At 39.1% G+C, this 25,885-nt stretch overlaps 1 protein-coding gene across 3 annotated transcripts in view; it reads left to right on the forward strand.

Moving 5' to 3' along the window:
- Positions 1-192: 192 nt before the first annotated feature.
- MTO1 (mitochondrial tRNA translation optimization 1) overlaps positions 193-25,885 on the forward strand; it is a 28,376-nt gene continuing 2,683 nt past the window's right edge. The window contains exons 1-11 of one of the 3 annotated variants that reach the window (XM_002916574.4): positions 193-528; positions 7,001-7,200; positions 7,281-7,398; positions 12,383-12,672; positions 14,920-15,032; positions 15,120-15,310; positions 15,787-15,917; positions 16,885-17,089; positions 17,169-17,340; positions 22,216-22,334; positions 25,330-25,490. In XM_002916574.4, the coding sequence (XP_002916620.1) occupies positions 312-528; positions 7,001-7,200; positions 7,281-7,398; positions 12,383-12,672; positions 14,920-15,032; positions 15,120-15,310; positions 15,787-15,917; positions 16,885-17,089; positions 17,169-17,340; positions 22,216-22,334; positions 25,330-25,490 (1,917 nt within the window). In that variant the 5' untranslated portion in view covers positions 193-311. Of the gene's footprint in view, positions 691-7,000; positions 7,201-7,280; positions 7,399-12,382; positions 12,673-14,919; positions 15,033-15,119; positions 15,311-15,786; positions 15,918-16,884; positions 17,090-17,168; positions 17,341-22,215; positions 22,335-25,329; positions 25,491-25,885 lie in introns of all 3 variants that reach the window. The other 2 variants (XM_019796790.2, XM_019796791.2) reach the window with 2 other exon arrangements.

Here is a 25,885-nt window from a genome sequence, read left to right on the forward strand (position 1 = left end):
TAGGGCGCCAATCGCTGCAAAGGACAAAAAATTACCAACGAGGAGCCACCAAATCACAGCCATATGTAATCAAAAGCCTTCACCGACCACGAAACAAGGTTCACACCAGCTGGGCCACCTGCACCGTTACCCGGTTTCGCTTCTCCAGTAAAGTCGCGCCAAAGCCCCAATCAGCGCTGACGCTGGACGTAGACTGCTACGCTGTGACATCAGAGCAAAGATGGCTGCGCCCTGAAGGCTTTCCCTGGTACCCTAAAGTTTTGCGCCTAGCTCGTGTCAGGTTCAGGGTCAGACTCTGCCTTTCTCCAGCTATGTTTTCTCTCCGAGGTTGTGGTCTCTGTGTCGCGTCTTCCCTCACCAAAAACCACCTTTCGTTGGCCCGGTTCATCGGTGACAGCGCGGCGCCCTTGGCTACGAACTTTGACGTGGTAGTCATTGGCGGAGGACATGCCGGGACCGAGGCAGCCGCCGCTGCTGCTCGGTGCGGCTCCCGGACTCTGCTACTCACCCACCGCGTGGACACGATCGGTGAGGAGTTCGGGTAGCGTGGAGTTTGGCATAGGACGCAAGCTGCCAGTAAGCCCCTTCACCGCTTCCCAGTGGCCTGATGCGGGCAGCCTCTCCTCTCCAGAAGGCTAGTGAGAATCCTAGTGTCTGTGGTTTTATCCTAATTTGAGTTTCACAGATCAGGTAGGCCTGGCCCAGAACCCTGGATTAGGCTGTTCCGTGGACCATGTATTGTGCTGCTGCTGACAGAAGTAATTAGTTGGGGAAGTTGGGGGCAGTGCCTTGGGAAAGGGGGAAACTAAGAATACAAGCTGATAGCTTCTTCATTGTTGTCATTTACCCTCTACTAGCTTGTTGCTTTGGAAATAGAGTGAATTAACATTTATTAGGAATTATTTGTTAAACGACTGTTGTGTTTTACTCGCGATTTGGGGAAGCCCTTTTGAAGAACGATGCTACTTTTTATTGCATTCTATATCTCTACTTGGTGTTTGTTTCCTAATTTTGTGCTCAGGAACTGGCAGTGCCTTTTTCGCACTTAATAGGCAATGGGTGGACGGCTATAATTTAAAGCAAGACCTCTCTCTAGCACCATAATAGATGCTAGCTAAAATATCATCTTGTAAATCATGCAAGCCAATGTTTTTTTCCTCCTTCATTTTGCTTAAGAGTGAACAGTAGAAATATTAACTGTATTTTGCAAAAATTGTGAATAAATCACATTATTTGATACTGAAGTACTTTTTAAAAATTACCATTCAGCTCCTAACTGTGGAGAAATGTACACTGTTAAGAGTGATTCTTTTAGAGGGGAGTGATGTGATTATCCAAAACATTACACTTTGCTTATTATACATTTCAGTGTTGTTCGCATTAAAAAAAAAAAACAACTAGATACTACCTTTCACTAGTAATTTTTAAATTTAATGAAAAAAGTATTATTGAACTAAGATGATCATTAAATATAAGTAATGTAGTTCTGTGAGGGATAAAGGGATTCTTACCAAAATCCATATTCATATTACTCTACCAACACAATACAGTCCATTTTCTTTTTAAATAAATGCATTTCAGAGATAATAACTCTTATAGATGAGCTTAGTGGATGACAATTTTGGTTTTGAATCAAAATCTCACTTGTAAGGTAATTTAATATAGTGGAGTATCTTAAATATTTCTACCTGGCCTCCGAAAGATAGCTTTGACTTAGAAGATTCAACGACCTAAGAATGCAAAAGGCAAGAATTGTCCTGTTGTGATTTAATCATTATCATCTGCCAATAATGAAGTTAGAGGCAGAAAGTCTTCTATTTTCTACTAACCTGGAAAATAATGTTTTTTGGCCAACTAGTTTTTGCATTTCACAATTAAAGAGAAAAGCCTTGTGCACCTGTTTATTCGGTGTCATATTACCTATGCATTTCATGGAAAATGTTCACCATTAAAGAGATTGTTAGACATTCTGAATTTTAATCCAGGCTTCACTGAGTTCACTGAGTTCTAGCTGTGTTACCTTGGACAAGGGACAGTTTATTTAACCCTCAGTTTCTTTTTGTGTGAAATAGCAATAACAGCACCAACTTCAGTTTGCTGTAAAGTTTAAATCAGAAAATACATCTGGAACAGTGCCTGACCCATTAAGTGGTTCAGATGTTATACTATTTTTTTTACCATAAACTTTTCTAAATAGCCAACTTAAATTCTTTGGTAGAGTGAAAAATGGACCGATTTATACATTTTTATTACCATGGCCAACCCCAAATACTGATACCGTACTTGGAATGTTAGTAGTCTCTACCTAAGAACACAGATGACAAATAAACTTTCTTTATTATTATTATTATTATTATTATTATCATTATTATTATTACTATTTTATTGGACAGAGAGAGACACAGCAAGAGAGGGAACAGCAGCAGGGGGAGTGGGAGAGGGAGAACTAAGCTTCCCTCCGAGCAGGGAGCCTGATGGACCCCAATGCAGGGCTCCATCCCAGGACCTTGGGATCATGACCTGAGCCAAAGGCAGACGCTCAACGACTGAGCCACCCAGGCGCCCCGACAAATAAACTTTCTTATTCCAACTCCAAATGATTGGGAATGAAGGCTAGTTTCCTGGAGTTCTATGTAGAGAAAGATCTTGAGGGTTAAGCAAAAGAAAAGTGGCATGTTCAGCTTTCATGCCCGTGAGGAGAGGGGCTCAACATTGATAAATATATTTGAGAAAAAGTTTTCAGCAATTTAAAAAGACAAGGATTTCTTTGCATGTGCCTTTCACAAATGTAAGTTTTATAAGTAGGTATATAATGTACAGTAATTCAATAAAGGACCTAGAAGTTGTTTAGTTTAGAGATACAAGGAAGTGGTGGAATTTCAGTAATTTTTTTCCCCCGCCTATGTATAAGGAGACTCATCTCTAGGGATGAAAGTTTGAGAAAAATGTCTGGAATTAGTGGGATTAGAGATTTTTTAAAAATTAACTGATTTATAATGAGAATTAAAAACCAAGTCATTTTGGGGTGACTGGGTGGCTCAGTCAGTTGGACGTCTGACTCTTGGTTTTGGCTCAGGCTATAGTCTCCTGGTGGTGGGATTGAGCGCCCCCAACACACACTTGGACTCTGAGATCAATGTGGAGCCTGCTTGTCCCTCTCCCTCCCCCTTTGTCGCTGCCTCCTCTCTCATAAATAAAAAAATAAATAAAATCTTAAAAAAACTAAGTCATTTTGGGGCGCCTGGGTGGCACAGCGGTTAAGCGTCTGCCTTCGGCTCAGGGCGTGATCCCGGCGATATGGGATCGACCCACATCAGGCTCCACTATGAGCCTGCTTCTTCCTCTCCCACTCCCCCTGTTTGTGTTCCCTCTCTCACTGGCTGTCTCTATCTCTGTAAAATAAATAAAATAAAATCTTAAAAAAAAAAAAAAAAAAACTAAGTCATTTTGATGAGTAGCAATATCTAAGACAGGGATCACAGCTTCAGATGCTCTAGGAGCTAGACACATAATTTAAATGTGTAAAAAAAAGAGTGTAAAGCTGGGGCACCTGGCTGCCTCAGTTGGCTAAGCATCTGCCTTTGGCTCGGGTCATGATCCTGATGTCCTGGGATCGAGCCCAACGTCTGGCTCCCTGCTTAGCAGGGAATCTGCTTTTCTCTCTCCCTCTGCCCTTCCCCCAACTAGTGCTCTTGCTCTCTCTGTCAAATAAATAAATAAAATCTTGGAAAAAAAAAAATAGGGACGTCTGGGTGGCTCAGTTGGTTAACTATCTGCCTTCAGCTCAGGTCATGATCCCAGGGTCCTGGGATGGGGTCCCGCATCAGGCTCCCTGCTTGGCATACAGTACAATATGTTAACTGTTTTTGCGTTTGCAAAATATGTGCATATAATAGATCTCTGTTTTTTCCCAGTTTTATTGAGATATAATTGACATATATCATTGTATAAGTTTAAGGTATACAGCATAATGGTTTGACTTACAGAAATTGTAAATTGTAAAATTGTCTCTCTGACAAATAAATAAATAAAATTTTAAAATAAATGTGTAGGGGCGCCTGGGTGGCACAGCGGTTGGGCGTCTGCCTTCGGCTCGGGGTGTGATCCCAGCGTTATGGGATCGAGCCCCACATCAGGCTCCTCCGCTATGAGCCTGCTTCTTCCTCTCCCACTCCCCCTGCTTGTGTTCCCTCTCTCGCTGGCTGTCTCTATCTCTGTCGAATAAACAAATAAAAAATAAAATAAAATAAAATAAATGTGTAAAACAACATGGAATAATGGGACAGTGGTAAGCTGGAAAGTATATCTTCATTCATTGTTTTGTTTGTTTGTTTTTATCTATTTGACAGAGAGAGCGAGAGAGCACAAGCTGGGATAGGGGCACAGGGAGAGGAAGAAGCAGGGACTCCAATGTGGGGCTCAATCCCAGGAGGCAGACATTTAACTGACTGAGCCACCCAGGTGCCCCTGTTTTGTTTGTTTTTAACAAAAGCTTCATGTATACCAAGCAAAGCATCACCAGCAAATCACTGAGTTATGAGTTCTGATCTAAAAGTATCTGAAATGTATCCTCTCTAAAGATTAGAAGAGGATTACTTAAGAGCATAGAGTGATAGAAAAAAATCATACTTGGTGATATCATTTCACATACCTAGTTTCTATTTTGATTACTTATTCATTAACAATTCAGATATTTGAAGTGTGATTAAGTTATTGTGGGTTTTTTTTTTTCCTAAACAAAAAAGTCTTTGTCGGAAATATTTATAGTTGATATAATGTCTGGAAGAGAAGGAAGTGTGTTGAGCTATAAAAGATGTAAGATTGGACCTGTGCTGATACCTGGGAATTCATTACACTATTCTTTCTTATTCTTTAATAAAATAGCTTAACATTGGGGCCCCTGGGTGGCTCAGTCAGTTAAGCGTCTGACTGTTGGTGTCAGCTCAGGTCACGATCTAATGGGTTGTCGGATAGCCCCCACGTGGGACTCCGCACTCCCTGGAGAGTCTACTTGAAGATTCTCTCCCTCCGCTCCCCCCACTCACACTTCCTCCCTCTCTCTCTCTCTCTCAAATCAATCTTTAAAAAAGAAGTAGCTTAACATTTGTATGTGAAACAGTGTGTTGAATTAGAAACTCAGGAATGCATATTGGTTGCTTTCATATAAACTTAATGATAGGATAAATATTCACTGTGTTTATCAATTGTATGCAGTGTATGGAGCACTTTCTAAGATAACCATGTAAGGATACTTAGGTCAATAGTAATATTTTACATGTTTGAGAAAGTGATGTAAGTTTTTAAATGTTGCTGTTGGAAAATTATTTATGATTAAAATTTTTAAAGCTAATTCAAAGAAATTATGTGATTTTTGAAAGAGTGAAAATCAGAAGCAGAGAGTATTTTACACTGAGAAATATTTTACACTGGCAAATAAAACAGTTATTAGTAAATGTTATTCATTGCTTACCCCGTGCCAGATACTGTGCTAGTTGCTTTGTGTACACTCTCTCCTTTGCAAGTAACAAATCCTATTATTCAATTAATTTAAACAGAAAGAATTTATTTTTAAAAAAATTTATTTATTTATTTGAGAAAGAGAGAAAGTGAGTGGGGGGAGGGAGAGAGGGAGAGAGAGAGAATCTCAGGCAGACTCCCTGCTGAGCACAGAGCCTGATATGGGGCTTGATCTCACAACCCTGAGATCATGACCTCAGCCGAAATCAAGAGTCAGACGCTTAACCAACTGAGCCACCCAGGCACCCCAAGAATTTATTTTTTAACAAGAAATTTGCAGGTAGATCAGTTTTAAGGTTGGTTAATTCAGTAGTCCACAATGTCCAAGGACTCATTTCTTCCATATCTCCATTATGCCATTCTTGAATTGTCTTCAAGCTAGCTACCCTCATGATTACAAAATGGCTGTAATAGTTCCAGGTGTCACATCCAGATATGACAGCTTTCAGCCTAAGAAGGGTTTTTTTCCCCCCTCCTTATATCTCTTTAAAGAGGAAAAACAACCCATTCCTAGAAACCCCTCCCCAGTAGGTCACCCCTCATGACTTATTTCCCATCTCTAACCCAGACAGGGGCAAATAGAAACAGGATTACCATGATTACTTAGATCAACAAAGATTTATTCCTACTGAGTTTAGGTCACACTCTCTGAACACAAAGCCTTATAGGGGAGTGTTTACCTAAATAAAATTGTGATTCTGTTTCAGAGGAAGGGGGAAATGATCTATTGCGATTATCATTCCTGTTTTTACAGTAGGGAAACTGAGGTAGAGAAAATTAGATAACTTGCCAAAATGCCAGAGCTTTTAAGTGGTAGATCTAAGAATTGAGCAAGATTCCTTCCACTCACTCCTGACCCATACTCCTAATCACAGCATGTTTCAGCCTCCTTATGGAGACTATAAAAACTTGCAGAGGGCTTGGTGGTGGCGATAGTGGACCTACAGATGTTGACATAGCTTTCCTATCCCTCCACTTCCCATAAAAACCATTGAGGTAACCACATGAGTTTAGACCTCCAAATAAAACTAGGAGAATTTAAGGAGAAGGTATAAAATATGGTTTCTACTTTCAGGAAGCTTATAATTTAATTATTTTTACAAAATAAGCAAAAAGAAAACAGCAGATGGCATTTATGGAAGACATAATTGATCATAACAGTGAAATCAGTGCCAGGGGACTTCTTGAAAGTATGCTTGATTTGGGGAAGGTTTCATGAAGTAAACACTTGAAAGCCACATTTTAAAGGAAAAGGCAACCTAATGAACCAATAAAAATATGTGGCAGGGAAAAGACTCAAAAGAAACTACAGTCAATGGTTTGTCTTCCATCCCATTGGGCTTTTCTAATTTTCTCTCTGGTGTTTGTTTCAAGTTTTTTATTACATGAGATGATTCTAATCACTTTGTAGACATTTCCCTATTAAACACTCGCTACGTGAGAGTGTGCCTATATTTATTTATTTTATGTCTGTTCTCTTTAGGTCAGATGTCCTGTAATCCTTCCTTTGGTGGCATTGGCAAGGGGCATTTAATGAGGGAAGTTGATGCCTTGGATGGCCTGTGTTCTCGAATCTGTGACCAGTCTGGTGTACATTACAGAGTATTAAACCGGCGTAAGGGACCGGCTGTTTGGGGTCTGAGAGCTCAAATTGATAGGAAACTCTATAAGCAGAACATGCAGGTAAGGTTGGGGCCTGAAAACAGGAGAGACTGTAGTGATTGTTTAACTGTTAGGTTTCAACCTGTGTTCTTTGTTGACAGAAAGAAATCCTAAACACACCGCTGCTTGCTGTTCAGGAGGGAGCGGTGGAAGACCTTATTCTTACAGACCCAGAGCCCGAGCACGCTGGGAAATGCCGTGTCAGCGGTGTGGTTTTAGGTGTGTACTGCTTACAGTTGATAATAACAGTATCAAACTCTGTGTGAAAAATTAATTTTAGAGCAGAACGTGGAGATGTTTTGCTTATTCGAGGAAATTTGTTTTCTCTTCATGGAAAAGGAAGACTGCATAAAAAATTATTTTGCTTCTTTCATCTTGATCTTCATGAAGCTCCATCAAATTCTGGGCTCATTTATACCATCTTAGTATCGTACTTTATAGCCTGCATAAATGTGTTTTTCTCCTGATCCTTCTGTTGTAATTTTTATTTTTCTTAGTCCTGACTTTAAGTTTTTTAATTTATATTATACAATGTTATATATATATATATTTTTTATTTAAAGGAATTATGGATTAATTTTTTTAGAGGGGGGAGGGGCAGAGCAAGAGGAAGAGAAAGAATTTTAAGCAGGCTTCATGCCTAGTGCAGAGCCCAACGTGGGGCTTGATCTCATGACCCTGAGTTCATGACCTAAGCCGGAATCAAGAGTCACCCAAGCACCCCATGAATTAATTTTTTAATCAAAATAATGCATGCATATAATTTTTACAAAAATCAAATAGAATTTAAGAGTTTGTATGAAAAAGTTATCTGTTACCTCCTTTTGTAGACTTAACCACTTCAGTTTCACTTCTGATATGTACTTAACATATTTCTAAATAATATGCTCGTATTCGTACTCCCTAAATTATCAGTATTAGACACTATATGTTAATTTTTTATAGTAGCTCTCTTTAATCCCCTACTTTCCTTCTCTCTATCCTTCTTTTTTTTTTTTTTTTTTTTAAAGTTTTTTTTTTTTTTTTTTNGAGAGGAAGAAGCAGGCTCATAGCAGAGGAGCCTGATGTGGGGCTCGATCCCACAACGCCGGGTTCACGCCCTGAGCTGAAGGCAGACGCCCAACCGCTGTGCCACCCAGGCGCCCCTTCTCTCTATCCTTCTAATGTAATTATGCTATAAATTTTGACTGATAGTATTTATATGATTATATTGTGATTAAATATTGTTCACTGCAGATCCAAGTAGTGGGTTATGTTTGTTTCCTTTCATATACCTCTTTACTTTGCCTGGGGTTAATATTTGCTTTATTTTTTATTTGCTTATTTTACTTATGGATTTGTTCAGCTTTTTCCTTAGGGGAAAAAAAAAACTATCATTTTCTCAGTAGTCAAGTAATCTGTCAATTCTGTTTTCTCTTTGCTACTTCCCTCCCAGAGACATCAACTTCCTCAACCCCCTCACAGTCCATCTGCTATGATCAGGATAGTTGCTCTCTAGGCCTTCCTTTTGAGCCTTCCTTTAACTACTTTGCTGTGTTACATCATCCTATGTTTCTTGAGACTTCAGTCTGTTTCTTTCCTACTGCCTCATTTTGCTGGAGCACGTCTTCCAGTAGCTTCCTAAGAAAAGAGGCAAGGAAGGTAGGTTTTTTTATTTAAGCATATCTGAAACTCTCCTTAGACTTGACTCTTAATTTGTCTGAGAATAGAATTTTAGTTAAAAAATTTTTTTGAGAATTTTGACAGTCTTGTTGCATTATCTTTTAGGTTCCAGTTTTGCTATTAAAAAGCTCATTGCATATTTGGGGCACCTGACTGGCTCAGTTGGAGCATGCGATTCTTGATCTTGGGGTTGTGAGTTTGAGCCCTGTATTGGGTATAGAGATTGCTTAAAAATAAAATCTTTAGGGGTTCCTGGGTGGCTCAGATGGGTAAGCGTCTGCCTTCGGCTTGGGTCATGATCCCAGGGTCCTGGGATCACACCCGAGCCGAAGGCAGACACTTAACGACTGAGCCACCCAGGCGCCCCTAAAATAAAATCTTTAAACAAAACAGATGAACGTATGTGGTGGGGGGAAGGAGAGAGGGAAACAAACCACAAGAAACTCTTAACCATAGAGTACAAACTGAGGGTTGGATGGAGGGAGGTGAGTGGGGGATGGACGAGATAGGTGATGGGTATTAAAGAGGACACTTGTGATGAGCACTGAGTGTTGTATGCAAGTGATGAATCACTGAATTCTACTCCTGAAACCAGTATTGTACTGTTTATTAGCTAACTAAAATTATGTTAAAAAAATTTTTTTAAGTCAGTATGGACTAGAAGAAAAAATAAAATCTTTAAAAAAGAAAAGAAACTTGGGGTGCTTGTGTGGCTCAGTCGGTTAAATGTCTCACTCTTGATCTCAGCTCAGGCCTTGTTCTCAGGGTAGTGAGTTCAAGCCCCACACTAGGCTCCATGCTCGGTGTGGAGCCTACTAAAAAACAAACACAAAAACTAACAATTAAAAAAAAGCTCGATGCATATTTATATTTTTTTGTATATGAAAGGTTTTTTCCTTTCTAAAAGCTGGGATCTTGTATTTGTCTTTGGTCTTCTGAAATTTTAAAGTAGTGTCCCTTAGTCTGCTCTTTGTTCATTCATTATGGTGGGATACTAAGTGTTCCCTTTTAATCTGGAAATCTGTCCTTGATCTGTATATTTTCTTCTATTATTTCTCCATGCTTTCTTTCTGTAACTCCTATCCCTTTCTGGATTGGTCTTCTGGGCTTCGTCTATTTTTATTTTTGTCATTTTGACCTATTTTCTTGACAACTTCCTTAAATTTATTGTCCAGATCCTTGTAATGAATTTTTAAATTTCACTGTATTTTCATTTATAAACAGTGTCCTTTTTTTTGATTGTTTCTTAGCATCTTGTTTTGGTTTCTGAATTTAATATCTTCTTTAATCCATAAAAGGATTTTAATTATCGATTTTTGAAGGTTCCTTTGATCTATGTGTTATTTTCTCCAGATTCTTTATCCTGTTTATTTGGCTGCTTATTTTCATGTACATGGCCTTCCTCAAGTGTCTAGGGAACTTCGGCTGTCAGATTTTTATTTTTATTTATTTTTTTAAAGATTCATTTATTTATTTTAGAGAGAAAGAGAGAGCACAAGTGGGAGGGGAAGAGGGAGAGGGAGAGAGAGTCTCAAGCAGACTCAACACCGAGCACAGAGTCTGACGCGGGGCTTGATCTCGGGACCCTGAGATCACATCCTGAGCTGAAACCAATAGTCAGATGCTTAACCGACTACCACCCAGGAGCCCCTAGGCTGTCAGATTTTTAAATGAGGCAGTAAAACACTGGAAGATTCGTGTGTGTACAGTTAAATTTTATTTCTTGCCCTACTCTGTAATATGGCGATTAGGGGTTGGACTGGCCTTTTTGTTGGTGAGCTACCAAACATTGAGGACTGATTCGGTAAAATAATCAGTCTTCTGCCAAGAGGGCTAATATGGCTACCTGCTGGCATTCTGGGAACAAAATGGTAAGAGGGCTGGGATAGAGAGTCTCATCATTTAAAATACAGTTTTTGACTTAATTCCCCTGTTTTGAATGTAATTTTTATTATTGATTTATTAACTTTTTTGAATGGGGAATACATATACATAGTAAACAGTTTAAAGGAGGCTAAAGAATGTGGAGTGAAAAGGTGGTCTCTTTCTCATCTTGTCCCCCAGCCAATCAGTTTTCTTCCTCAGGAGCATTTCTAGTTTCTTGTATAGTCTCTCCATCTGGATATGTATATATCTTCATGCATACAGATATATATGTGTTTTATCACATAGCAATAGCATATGATCCACACTGTTCTGTACTGTTGTTTTTTTAACCACGTAATCTGTGTCTTTGCTTTTGGGAGCTATTTCTTTTTTCAAGTTGGTGTTTTTGTTCTGGTGATTACTTTAGTAACTGATTTTATATAATGTGCTTAATCTTCTCTTTCTTCTGTCAGTGTTAACTGGCTTTCCTCTCTGAATAGTTACTAAATTAGTTTTATTTTCATATCCTTTTCTCTCCCCTTCCTCCTTTCCTCTACAGACTAAATGATTATATTTTTATTAGTGAAGACCTTTATACCTCTAATTTGTTTATACTCCTGTTACTTAATTTAGTAACTTTAAATGCTATTGTTTGGGGTGCAGCTCAGTTGGTTAAGGGCTGCCTTCAGCTCGGGTCATGATCCCAGGGGTCCTGGGATCGAGCCGTGCGTCAGGCTCCCTGCTCAGCGGGGAGCCTGCTTCTCCCTCTTCCTGCTGCTCCCCCTGCTTGTGCTCTCTTCCTCTCTCTCTCTGTCAAATAAATAAATAAAATCTTTAAAAAAAGTTTTAATGCTATTTTTGACTTTGTTTATATTTTATAGGCACAATACAATTTTTTATTGTGACAAAATATAATAACATAAACTATGCTATTTTTGCCATTTTTAAGTGTACAATTCAGTACCATTAAGTACATTCACAATGTTGTACCGCTGTTACCACCACCCATTTCCAGAGCTACTTTGTCATCCTAAGCTGAAACTGGACCCACTAGACAGTAACTCCCCATTCCCCAAAGAATAAGCTTAACATTTTCCTGTAAGATAGGTCTGTCTACACACAAAACCTTTATATATAGCTTTAACTATTTCTCTCGTTTTCAGCCCCAACCTTTGTTCCTACGTTCCTTAGTTCTCATTCTCAGTTCTCCAGTGCAAGCTTCGCAGAGCAAATTATTTCATTCTCATTGGTACGTCCTCCGCAGATTCCTGAGTTATAGCCTTCTCCCCTCTGCTGGATCAGTTATTGCTCTTCCGCCTTTTTTTGCCCCTTTATTTTATTTTCTTGGAGTTTTAGGAGGGGGAAGACATCATGTGAGGTAGTCTGTCATATTTAACCAGGAGTCTAAAATTAATTTTAAAAATTAACTGAGACTAACTTTTCAACACACTAACATGATCTTAGGAACATGTGAATTAGTTTTTATATGTTATCATGTTCTCCCTCCCAGCTGTCTCGGATTCTTGGTATTGATAACATTCGGCCCTCTTACTCATTTAAAATTCTTTCTCAACTTTCTAAAGACAAATTTTCTCTGTAGTTCTAATGTAAAATAGCCACATTTCAATTAGATCCGTGGTAACAGGTCCCAATGTTACTCTTTTTTATCCTTTAGCGGATGGAAGCACAGTACATGCAGAGAGTGTGGTTCTAACTACCGGGACGTTCCTGAGAGGCGTGATTGTAATTGGATTGGAGACGCATCCGGCAGGGCGTTTAGGGGATCAGCCTTCCATAGGGTTGGCTCAGACTCTGGAGAAGTTGGGGTTTGTGGTGGGAAGATTGAAGACTGGGACTCCACCCCGAATTGCCAAAGAGTCGGTTAATTTCAGCATTCTAAACAAGCAGACACCAGATAATCCATCCATACCATTCAGTTTTATCAATGAGACAGTGTGGATTAAGGTAAGATAATTTATGAAAATTTAACTTTACAGTTGACGGTGGCTATTCACAGCAGAACATAGTCTAACCTTCCCTCCATCCCCCTCTTCCTTCTTTCTCTCTTCTTCCCTTCCTCCCTTCATTCCTTTACTTAGGGTACAAAAAAGTGATCTTTAAAAGGATTAGCTAATTTGGCTAATTGGGTGTTTCCCGTAAGTTCTTCAAGTTTCATTACTTCAATAATTTTGCCAATTTAAACTTTTTTGAAACAATTTCAGACTTACATAAATATTGCAAGACCATTAAAACAAACTGTTGTAAACCACTGAAATTCACCGTTTTTACCATATTTATCTTTATATATAGAAATACAGAGATATGTTTATATTTAATCTATAAAACAGTAATAAAGACATTTATCCTTATTCTTTTCTTTTTCCAGAACATTTGAGAGTAAGTTGTAGAGATCATGACCCTTTACTTCTAAATACTTGAGTATGGATTTCAACTAAGCACAGACACACACTCTTATATAACCTCACTGCAGTAATGAAATTTGGGGAATTTAACATTGATACAGTGCTGTTATCTAATATAAATATAGTTCATGGTCAGATTTTGCTGATTGTCCCAATATTGTTCTTTATAGCAACTTTCCCCCCCCCCCAATCCAGGAAAAGATAGAGTGTTTAATTGTCATTTCTCTTTCATCTGGAACAGTTCCTCAGTCTTTCATGACACTGGTATTTTTGAAGAGTACAGGCTACTTTTGCCTACCTTTGAAATTATAAAAAAAGGTATATTGTGTGTTTAGAATTGAGGACTAATAATTGATGGTCCTAGTTTCTGGTGAGTGTTATCTTGATAAGTGGCTCCAAATATTCTGCTATCTTGAGCAAGTCACTTTTATATTTTTGCTTTGGTAAAATGTAAATTGTGATGCTACTTTCTTAGTGTGTATATTTTTAAACTGTTCATTATTAAATTTCAAGTTTATGGAAAGTAGAAAAAAATAGCATAATGAATCTCTGTGTCCATCACCCAGCTTCAACAAGTAACATTTTCTGGCGTTTCTGTTTCATCTTTTCTTTTTTTTTTTTTTTTTTAAGATTTTTTATTTATTTATTTGACAGAGATAGAGACAGCCAGCGAGAGAAGGAACACAAGCAGGGGGAGTGGGAGAGGGGAGAAGCAGGCTCATAGAGGAGGAGCCTGACGTGGGGCTCGATCCCATAACGCTGGGATCACGCCCTGAGCCAGGCAGACGCTTAACCGCTGTGCCACCCAGGCGCCCCTGTTTCATCTTTTCTTAACACTTTCTTGTGAAGTTTTTTGTTTGTTTGTTTTTAAGATTTTATTTATTTATTTGTCAGAGAGAGAGAGAGTGAGCACAAGCAGAGGGAGAAGCAGGCTCCCCACTGAGCAAGGAGCCCAGTGGGGTATTTGATCCCAGGATCCTGGGTTCATGACCTGAGCTGAAGGCAGACACTTAATCCACTGAGCCACCCAGGCATCCTGACTTCTTGTGAAGTTTTAAAGCTACAGTCCCAAATATCACATCATTTCACTTGTAATTACTTTGGTATGTCTTTAACAGATGACAAATTTGTAAAAAACCAACCACAATATCATTATCACACCCAGAATATAAGGGCCAAATAAGGACCATACATTGAGTTGGATGATATGCCTTATAACAACAGTTCCCCTCCTTTTTTTTTTTTTTTTTTTTTTGACATATGTGGAAGAAACTGAGCCATCTGTTGTCTAGAATTTCCCACATTCTAGATTTCTCTGATTTCTTCCTTTTGGTGCCTTAAATATTTTCTTCCATTTTCTGTATCTTATGTAAATTGGTAGATCTAGAGGCTCGGTTTTTTTTGTTTTTGTTTTTTTTTAGATTTATTTATTTATTTGAGAGAGAGAGCACAAATAGGGGGAGAGGCAGAGGGAGAGGGAGAGGGAGAAGCAGACTCCCCGCTGAGCTGGGAGCCTCAAGTGGGGCTCTATCCCAGGACCTGGAGATCATGACTTGAGCCGAAGGCAGATGCTTAATGATCTGAGCCACCCAGGCGCCCCTAGAGGCTTGTTTAAATTTAGGTTCATCTTTTGGGTTGTTTTTGGCAAGAATACTCTATTAGTAGTACTCAGCATTAGGCATCAGTTTAATGTCTAGAAAATAAGTGCATATCATGTGTGTAATTTATTTGAGTAAAAGGCAAACTAGTAAAGAAGCAAACATTGTTATAAGTAGTTCCTATATTTTAGCCAGAAGATCAGCTGCCATGTTATTTGACTCACACCAACCCTCGAGTGGATGAGATTGTCCTTGAGAACCTTCACCTTAATAGTCACGTTAAGGAAACTACAAGAGGACCCCGGTAAGGACAAAACATTACTTTAAGGAATGCTGTCAACCCTCTTTTGTTTGCTTCATTAAATTTTTAAATTTCATTGTCCTATTCTAGATACTGTCCATCCATTGAATCAAAGGTTTTGCGTTTTCCAAACCGTCTACATCAGGTTTGGCTGGAACCTGAAGGAATGGATTCTGACCTCATCTACCCCCAAGGGTTATCTGTGACACTACCAGCTGAATTACAAGAGAAAATGATCACATGCATCAAAGGCTTGGAGAAAGCTAAAATAATTCAGCCAGGTAAAGAGAACCACAGCTGCCCTTCCATATGAGCTCACCATTGCTTTAGCAGACAGTTGAGGAGGTCTTAGCTACAGTCATAGTTGCCTAGAGCCTCAGAAGACAAAGCCTAACATCTATGCATTTAAAATATTCTTTGTTGGGGCGCCTGGGTGGCACAGCGGTTAAGCGTCTGCCTTCGGCTCAGGGCGTGATCCTGGCGTTATGGGATCGAGCCCCACATCAGGCTCCTCCGCTGTGAGCCTGCTTCTTCCTCTCCCACTCCCCCTGCTTGTGTTCCCTCTCTCGCTGGCTGTCTCTATCTCTGTCAAATAAATAAATAAAAATCTTTAAAAAAAAATAATAATAAAATAAAATAAAATAAAATAAAATATTCTTTGTTTTTCAAGAACATTTAACAATAAGCTTTGCATCTCTACTTTGAGACAAATCCAGCTCCGTTTTTACATATTTTGTATCATTTATTCTTTGGTCAGGCTATGGTGTTCAGTATGATTACTTAGACCCCCGTCAGATCACTCCTTCTCTTGAGACTCATTTGGTGCAGCGGCTCTTCTTGGCTGGACAGATAAATGGCACTACTGGTTATGAGGAAGCTGCGGCTCAAGTAAGCAGTTGTTCAAATGTTACTATAAACAGAAAAGGACTATTTAACTGGTGTTCCTCCTTTTATTTCTGTTGTGATAACTATACAGATATTAGATACAACTCATAAATTGTAATGGAAGACTTATTTCTGTTTCAGAGTATACAGGGATGGCTACTATATACAGTAAGATTTAAAAAACACTTGTGGGTTATGTTTTGGTTTTGTTTTTTTTTTTAATTTTTTTATTTGCATGTAGTTGACACACAGTGTTACATTAGTTTCAAGTGTACAACTGAGCGATTTGACATATATATATTTTATACATTATGCTGTGTTCACCACAGGTGTGGCTACCATCTGTCCCATTACATCCCCATTACAGTATCATTGGCGGTATTTCTTATGCTGCGCTAAACACTTGTGGTTTTCTCTTTTCTGAGCTCCTAGGTCTATCATATTTGATTAGATTTACTGTATTTTGAAATCTTTTAAAGATTTTATTTTTAAGTAATCTCTACACCCAACGTGGGGGTCACACTTAATAACCCCAAGATCAAGAGTTGCATGCTCTACTGATGAGCCAGCCAGGTGCCCCTGAAATTTTTTGAAAAAGAAAATTTAGTTCTTTCAACATAACTTTATTACAAATTATCATATTCCTTTTAAGTGAGAAGTTATGTCATTTTTACTTGTAAGTGGGAAAAGGCTAGAAGAGTTTTATGAGTGGATTTTAAAGAATATATTAGCCCACTTAGAGCTTATCAGGAATGTTAAATATTTTTGAAACAATGAAACATAGCGTTCTAAAGTGGCACATTACCTGTATTCTGTTGTCAAATCTGTATCACATTTTCTCTGTTCTCTCTCTTCTGGGCAGCGCCTGCTTTCTTGCTACCCGATGAGGCTTTTCCCAGGTAGTGTTCTGACTAGGGTAGCTCTTTGTTCAGTTCATAATGGCCTTTTAAACATTGCAGTCCTCTCGTAGGGTGTGATAGCTGGAATCAATGCAAGTCTTCGGGTCAAACGCAAGCCTCCTTTTGTCGTCAGCCGAACAGAAGGCTACATAGGAGTCTTGATTGATGACCTCACCACGCTGGGTACCAACGAACCATACCGCATGTTTACAAGCCGAGCAGAGTTCCGTCTGTCACTGCGCCCTGATAATGCCGACAGCAGGCTCACCTTCCGAGGTAACCCTTCACTGAGTCCTCAACCAGGTTTACTCTTCTTTAAAACCTCTCTCACTATATTCTTCCCCCCCTCTTCTAGGGTATAAGGAAGTTGGCTGTGTGTCCCAACGACGATATGAAAGAGCTTCTTGGATGAAGTCTTCTTTGGAAGAAGGCATTTCTGTGCTAAAATCCATTGAGTTTTCAAGTTCTAAATGGAAAAAGTTAATTCCAGCGGCTTCTATAAGTATTGGTAAAAGTCTGCCTCTCAGGTATGCACTTTTAATATAGACTTTTCTCACTTTTTACAGAAAAGTGAGATTGTATCAGAGAGACATTACTTCTGGATTCCCTTTTTATTTTTTATTTTTTTGGGTCCCCTATCTTAAATGAATTTAGCTTACTTTTGGCTTCTTTTCAAAATCCTTTAGATGTAACTCATCTCTTTATTATGATTCTAAATTATTATTTTTATTTTTTTATATAATATTTCTGAGGCTCCCATTGAATTCTTCTGGCTTTCCTAAGATTTAGAGGGTACAAACCCAGAAATACTGTTAATCTGCCTTCTTTTATAAGTGTGGAATAATTGGAAGCCTCTCTTTTTTTAAACTTATTTATTTTAGAAAGAGTGCACACGTGTGAGGGTGGGAGGGGCAAAGGAAGCGAATCTCAAGCAGACTCTGCACTGAGCGTGGAGTCCAATGCAAGGCTCAGTTTCACAACCCTGGGATCATGACCTGAGCCTAAATGAAGAGTGGGACACCCAACCAACTGAGACACCCAGGCACCCCAAAAACCTCTTTGATTAGACAGAGTATTTTAAATTCTGTGGACTTACTGGCAGAGTTCCTTGCTACATGTTAGGGGTATTTTTTTGTCCTTGCTTTTATCATTCTGGTTATATGGACTGAATCTAAAGCACATTAATATAGAGCTTTTGCTTCATAGATACGTTCTTAAGGACATTGCATAGTTCAAATCTGCATATCTCACCACTCATTCTTCCCATTTAAGAAAATGTAAGCTAATTCAGGTGGGGAGGTGCCCAGAAGGATAAATCTAAAATCATTGTAGCTTAGAAGCGAGTATGGTGGGGGCGCCTGGGTGGTGCAGTCGTTGGGCGTCTGCCTTTGGCTCAGGGCGTGATCCCAGCGTTCTGGGATCGAGCCCCACATCAGGCTCCTCTGCTGGGAGCCTGCCTTCCTCTCCCACTCCCCCTGCTTGTGTTCCCTCTCTCGCTGGCTGTCTCTATCTCTGTCAAATAAATAAATAAAATCTTTAANAAAAAAAAAAAAAAAGCGAGTATGGTGGCACTGATCTTGCAGCTATGTCTCCAATATATTTTTCTTTTATATTTTTCCTTTTTTTTTTTTTCTAAGCACTGTTTTCCTTGTGAGGGATTTTGTGGACTTAAAGGTGTACCCATTTTAATGCTGCCTTTTATTATCGCTAATCTTCGAATGTTCTCTCCTTGATTAACAGCCTGGCATAATGAGTCCTTGTTTGACTTTCATCTCATCATGGTGTCTTATCATTTATAACTTCTATTCCCAAGTTTTCATTTTCATAGGAATTTCCCAAAGCACTGACACTACTGTTAGAGGATATTAAGCAGGTCTTTAATTATAGTAACAGTAAGTGTTAAAGAACCTGCATTGTAGTCACCCAAACCAAGAATTCTTATTCACAGGACTGACAGCCTGATTGACAAATGAGGCCAGTGGATAAATTTACCAGCTAAGTGGCACTGGGAGGTGGCAGTAGTATATAGCTTATAATCTACTCAGTATTCCTGGTGTTTGTTTAAATTTAGGAAAGTTCACATTATTTCAGACCCTGTGCAAAGAATTTATAACATCATGCTTTGTTTTGACAAATATTGTACTATTTCAAATTTATATAACTAGAATTTGCATTAAGTGTGACTAATGTGTTGAGGTAACATTCCCAGCAGGGTAAGTGATTGTTTTTAATACAGTTTAAAATGCTAGGGGTGCCTGGGTAGCTCAGTCGGTTAAGTGTCTGCCTTCAGCTCAGGTCATGATCCCTGGGTCCTGGGATCAAGCCCCGCATCGGGCTCCCACTCAGTGAGGAGCCTGCTTCTTCTCCCTCTGCCTGCTGCTCCCCTACTTGTACTCTCTCTCTCCTTCTGTCAAATAAATAAATCTTTAAAAATATAAAGTAAAATAAAATAAAATGCTAATCAATGAATAAAAATATGAATGAAAAGGCTAGCAGTTTTCATTTTTACCAAACTAATCCCAAGAGTAGCCATTTTATTAAAGTGATTTTAAAAATAATAATTTAGCCAAGTGCTTTTTTTAAAAAATTCAGGTATCTTTCCCTTCGGGAGAAACCAGGGTCCCAGTCACCATATTTGATTTCAGCAGAGTATTTACAGTCTAGCATTCAGTCTCCCTAAATGAACTCACTTTATCAATGCCTAGATATATAAAGCTAGAAAGATAGAAAATTGGTCAAAATACATTTATTGCATTTACTGTATACATGCCAGGCTCTGTGCTAAGCACTCACAAGTTGAACCAGACTTTGAACAGGCATTTTAACAGAAGAGGTACGTAAGTAACTGCATACACATTTCCTGTCAGGATTATAGGGAAATGCACTGATGTGTTAGATTTTTCTCTTGTGTTCTGTTGAGGTATGCTAACTTGTCCTCTCTGTGCCAGAGCTCTGAACTCTGAGGCTTAGGCTTGATTCAAAGCAAGTCTTGAAGTTTGGATCTGAGAACAGTTCCAAGGCTTATAAACAAAATTTTTTATTTTATTTATTTGACAGAGAGAGAGAGACAGCCAGCGAAAGAGGGAAAATAGGCAGGCGGGGGGGTGGGGGAGAGGAAGAAGCAGGCTACCAGCGGAGGAGCCTGATGTGGGGCTCGATCCCAGGACTCCGGGATCACGCCCTGAGCCGAAGGCAGACGCCCAACAACTGAGCCACCCAGGCGCCCCATAAACAAATTATTTTTAAAAAATTTTTAAGTTGGGGGATGCCCGGATGGCTCAGTTGGTTAAGCGTCTGCCTTCAGCTCAGGATGTGATCCCAGGGTCCTGGGATCAAGTCCCTCATTGGGCTTCTTGCTCAGCAGAGAGTTTGCTTCTCCCTCTCCCCACCCCCGCTCTGCTGTCTCTCTCTCTCTCTCTCTCAAATAAATAAATAAGATCTTAAAAAAATTTTTTTTCTTTTAAGTTGGATGGTCAAGGGCTTTTCTTTGAGGTCGTCACCATCCTGCTAGATTCCAAGATAACGTTTTTTTTGATTAGTCATTAGGTGTGTTCCAGTATGTTCTGTAGTTTCTTTTTTAAGATTTTATTTATTTGAGAGAGAGAGCGCGCTCACGCACGAGCCAGGGGAAGGGCAGAGAAGCAGACTCCCTGCTGAGCAGGGAGCCCAACGAGAGACTCGATCCCAGGACCCCGAGATCATGACCTGAGCCGAAGGCAGACACTTAACCAACTGAGCCACACAGGCGCCCTGTCTGTAGTTGAAAAGACAACCCAGCCATTTCCCTTTTGGAGCTTAGGGAAGGTTTCATTGTGGCTTATGAGATCAGGCCTCTGTAGTTAGTTGACCTAATCTGTCTCTTGAAGAACAGCAAAACTGTCCAGAATTTCTGGACATTCCTAGAGCAGGCGGTCTGAAGAAGAAATGAGTCAAGTATTTGCAAAGGGTAATAATGCATGACTGGTAATAAACAGTAAAGAAGGTTGGTTGGGAGGTCTGGGAAGACTTGGCAACCCTGGACGGACAGATCTGACTTTCTGTTGACTTGATAATTAATTTAGTTGATTTTGGGTGGACAGAATTTATCAAAAATGTAATCTATTAGAGGGAAAGATCGAAATTAGTAAATAGAAGTAAAACAAATTAAGGCAGTAAATATGGGGAATTATACAGATCAGTGAGTCTTGTGAGAACCAAACAAAATGAGAAGGAAACCGCAGGGTATTTTGCAGCCTTGGGACCACAGGAATGAGGTGAGCCAAGGGCAGTACCATACTTCAACTAAATAGAACCAAGGTCTTGGCAACAATGGAACTCATTATGTTCCACATTTAGTTACCCTGGCAATAATCTTTTGAATGAATTATAACCAAAAAAGTCACATGTAAATGAAGTCAGTAATAATTTACAGAGCAACAACTGGTCTGGTCCACTTCACCTTAGGGGGTGGCGGTAGCTGATATCAAGAAGGATTCTGAGATCAGTATGAAAGGGATTTAACTGGCCAAAGGAGCACCAGAACTTCTGGAGATGAAACATACCTGAACTTTCTCTCTCTAGTTGGATCTTAACAAGTGTCAGTGAGTCAAGTTATTGCAAATCTCACCTCATCTATCTGTCAGCATTTATACTGGGACATGTTCTCTTGGTGAGCCATGTAAGTTGCAATTTTAGCAATTGTCTCTATTAGCTGCATGTATTGATTGCTCTCCTCTCCCCTTGCTTTGGCTCAAGAGGCCTTAGCCTAACCAGAGTAGTGGAAGTAGGACTGAGAATTAGCTGCCTGGAGTTCCCCATCAGTAAAAATTGAAATGTAGATTATACTAAATTAGAAAATATCCGACTGGAAGAATACTTAGGAGCCCTTGACCATCATTCTCATCAGTTTGTTTTACAGAGACTTAAAACATATAGGGAGGGGCCTCTTGTTTTGACTTAGGGAGTTCTGCAAAAGCAAGAAAGAGATATTCAGCTGCTTTCAAGCATGCAAGACATGACTCCTTCACAGGACATGGGACCTAACATGATTTAGATGTAAATTCTTAGGTAATTCAAGCCCTTGTTATCAGAGGATATTTTATCCTTACAAGAAAGGGAGGACAAAAGGATTATAGTAATGCAACTTTTACCAACAACTTATTTCTCGTGATAAAGGAAAGGAGTTGGGGAGAATTACGAATTAGTCTTATTGAGGTTCTGTGTTGCAAATCTGCATTTGCTGACTGTGCTTGGAAACAATTTGGAGTATATCTTTTGATATTAGTATTAATTGAGATTTGGCATTATTTCCAAGGAATCTTGTTCTTAATCTGGCTTGTACGATATAGACCCCTATGTTTTGTTTTGGGGGTTTTTTTGTTTGTTTTTACCCCTACGCTAATGAAACTTTGGTGTATTTGCAGAGCTCTAGATGTTCTGAAGTATGAAGAAGTTGACATGAAGTTGTTAGCCAAGGCTGTTCCAGAGCCCTTGAAGAAGTACATTAAATGTAGAGAGCTAGCTGAAAGACTGAAAATAGAAGGTAGAAAATAATTTTTTATTTAACATGCTTATACGTTCTCTTTCTCATTTGTGCAAATTATGAATGGACAGCAGATTCATTAAGAAAGAGCTCTGCGTTAAGAGAAGCCATTATTAACCTAGAACCAGCATAATCTTAGGCTCTGTGCTATTTGGAGTGGGGTTCCCAGGCTCACAGCATTGCAACACATGGGAGCTTGTTAGAAATACAGAATCTCAGTCTACCTCAGACCCACTGAGTAAGCATATGCATTTTAACAAGATCTCTAGGTAATTTGTGAGCACATTTCAAGTTTGGGAAATCCTATAACGTTTACCAAAAATAACCCCAAAAACCAAAAAAACACAAAACACGAAACTTTTTTTTCCCTTAAACTTCCTTTTACATTTTCCCCATCTGATGTTCTAACGATGAGAAAAATAATACTGTCTTTGGCTTTAACAATATACTGGAATACTCTGCCATTAAAATACTTTGTATCAGGTAACTCAGAGCCTGCCCCTGTATGTTTTAACATATATTGTGCTCTCATATTCTCGGTCAGTGTACTGACCATCAAAGCTACAGATGACTTTGTACTTGTACTCTATTCTTTTAAGTTTTTCATTATGAAAAATTTCAAACATAAAAATACTGAAAATAATATCAGCTTCTGCATTTTGATATATGTTTTTTCCTGGGGTGGCAAATGATGTGGAGAAAAAGGCAGGGAACAGAAAGAGCTGGGGAGAAGGGTAGGAAAAGTTGGATAATGATGTACTGTTCAAACAGGAAAGGACTTTAAATTCCTTGGAGACCAGCCAAAGTGGTAAGAATGCTGCATTCCTTCTAGCAATGGCATTTTCTTTTGGTTCCAGAGAGATCTATCACTTTGCTATGCTTTGGCTGTACATATAGGATGACCCAAGTGCTACCTATCATCCCACCATGCAAGTTAACAGAAGTCTAGAAACAAAGGGAAACTCACCAAAACTAGAATCATTATTCCAAATGACCAGACACTATACACATACTAATGTATAAGAAATAATGTTGACAGGGATACCCGGGTGGCTCAGTTGGTTCAATGTCTACCTTTGGCTCGGGTCATGATCCCAAGATCCTGGAATTGAGTTTCTCATCAGGCTCCTTGCTCAGTGGGGAGCCTGCTTCTCCCTCTGCTAGCTTCTCCCGCTGCTACTCTATCTCTCTCTGACAAATAAATAAAATCTTAAAAAGAAAAAAAGAAAGAAAGAATGTTGACCTTTTATTTCAACATCATGATTTCTCTATTGAGTAAAAATTACTTATCGAACATTCAGGCTGTTATCACCCGGGAATAAGTAATTAAATTCTGTATTTCATTTATTATTTTTTTTAAGTTTCTTTAAGTAATCTCTACACCCAGTGTGGGGCTCGAACTCACAACCCTGAGGAAGTTTAAATAAATATACTTTAACATATATATTATCTCTCATTTATATTCCATGATCCTCTATAGGGTCTATTTACGAGTCATAGAATTATATTACAGTTTTTTGTATTAGTTTGTCATATTATAACTTGTATTAAGCCCTTTACATGCAGTATTTTGTTTGGTATTTAGAATTGTCCTGTGAAGGACAGGTATTAGCATTATTGTCTTAATTTTACATTAAGTGGTAATTTGCCCAAGATCACACAATTGGTGAGTGGCAGAGCTGGGATTTGAACCTAGCTTGTCTAACTGCGAGGCCTGTGCACTTCACAACTATCTTTTATTGCCATAAAGACCATCAGAAGTCATCTGAGTCAGCCCTTACAATTTCTAGAGATGGGGCACCTGAATGGCTCTGTCAGTCAAGTGTCCGACTCTTGATTTCAGTTCAGGTCTCAATCTCAGGGTTGTGAGTGCAGGCCCCACATTGGGCTCCACACTGGGTGTGGAGCCTACTTACAAAGAAAAAAAAAAAAGGTAAAAGAAGCTAAGGCCCGGAATGTTAATGATATATTTTTTTAAATAATTTTTGATAATGATATGCCCATAGTCAGAGGGTAATTCATTGACAGAGCCAGACTCAGAGCTGAGATTTTCTGACTCCTAGTCAAGTAATAGAAGCAGATGTTACCAAAACCTTTAGGGAAGACTGGCTTTCTTGAACAGGATACAATGACCACCACCTCAATTTAGATTTTAAAACAGGCTCTGAGTTTATTTTTCAAAGAACAGAATGCGGTACGAAATAATTGCTAAATTATCCTTCTAACTTCACTTCTGAATAAAACCTTAAATTATGTATTACATCTAAAAATCTCCACTTTTAAAAATTATAGCTTTATATGGACATAATTCGGAAAACCATTTTCTTAAAGAAACAGCTGATCTTTAGGACCTAAAATTCAAACCCACAGCCTGTTGAGGGTTTACACTGAGAGGGAAAATTTGCACTGAGAGGAAAAGCAGTATCTTAATTTTCCAGATTTTTTAAATTTCTGAGTAATCTCTGTACCCAACATGGGGCTTAGACTCACAACCCCGAGATCGAGTCATGTGCTGTACTGACTGAGCCAGCAAGGAGCCCCTTAATTTTCCAAATTTTTTTTCTTAAGGATTTTATTTACTTGACAGAAAGGGAGAGTGAGAGAGCACAAGCAGGGGGAGCGGGAGAGGAAAAAGCAGGCCCCCCACTGAGCAGGGACCCGGGACCGGGACCTGGGATCATGATCTGAGCCAAAGGGAGATGCTTAGCCAACTGAGCCACTGAGGTGCCCCAGTTTTCCAGATTTTTGAAATGAAAAGGACATGCAGTAAGTTACCAAACAGAATGCTGTAATTGGTATGCAAAATACTCCCTCTCACTTAGCCTCAATTTCCTCATCTACAAAAGGGAACACTTACCAAGTTATATTCTGGTGTTGGGAGAAGTGCTGAATGACGTAATGTATACAAAAGTTTTTTGTAAATTGTAAAAAGCTATAAAAACACAAGTTGTTAATATAGTCTGAGTATCATAACATAATTAATTCTGTTTGCCAGCCACTTATGAATCAGTGTTGCTCCATCAGCAACAAGAAATAAAGGAAGTTCAGCAAGATGAAGCACTCCAACTGCCAAAAGACCTAGATTATTTAACCCTCAGAGATGTGTCTTTGTCTTATGAAGTTAGAGAGAAGCTACATTTCAGTCGCCCAGAAACGGTAAGAAACCAGGCAGTGGACAGGTTATAAAGAGCCAGTGCTTTAATTTTTTAAACCTGGATTTACAGTGGTCACATAATTACATCTCTTTGTATGACAGATGTTGGTTTGTTTTTGAGAGACAAAAAAACTTAGTCTAAATAAACAACTGGTTGATTAAAATTATTCTCTAGTCCCAACTATGTGCTAAACCACCGTGGAAACTAGTATAATGCATGACATAAAAGAAACCACATTAGGTTAATACATGTGAATGGTTTTCAGATCACCGCTTGGATCCCTACCCTGGGAGTTCCATAGTGTTGGCTTAGAAGCTATAGGAGGAAGAGGGGAGCCAAAAAAGGTCCCTCACCCCGTGCTTCCATCTAAGTTTGTGTGTATGTGTGTCTGTAAAT

Source organism: Ailuropoda melanoleuca, chromosome 19 (assembly GCF_002007445.2).
Source record: "Ailuropoda melanoleuca isolate Jingjing chromosome 19, ASM200744v2, whole genome shotgun sequence".
NCBI classification, from domain to species: Eukaryota; Metazoa; Chordata; class Mammalia; order Carnivora; family Ursidae; genus Ailuropoda; species Ailuropoda melanoleuca.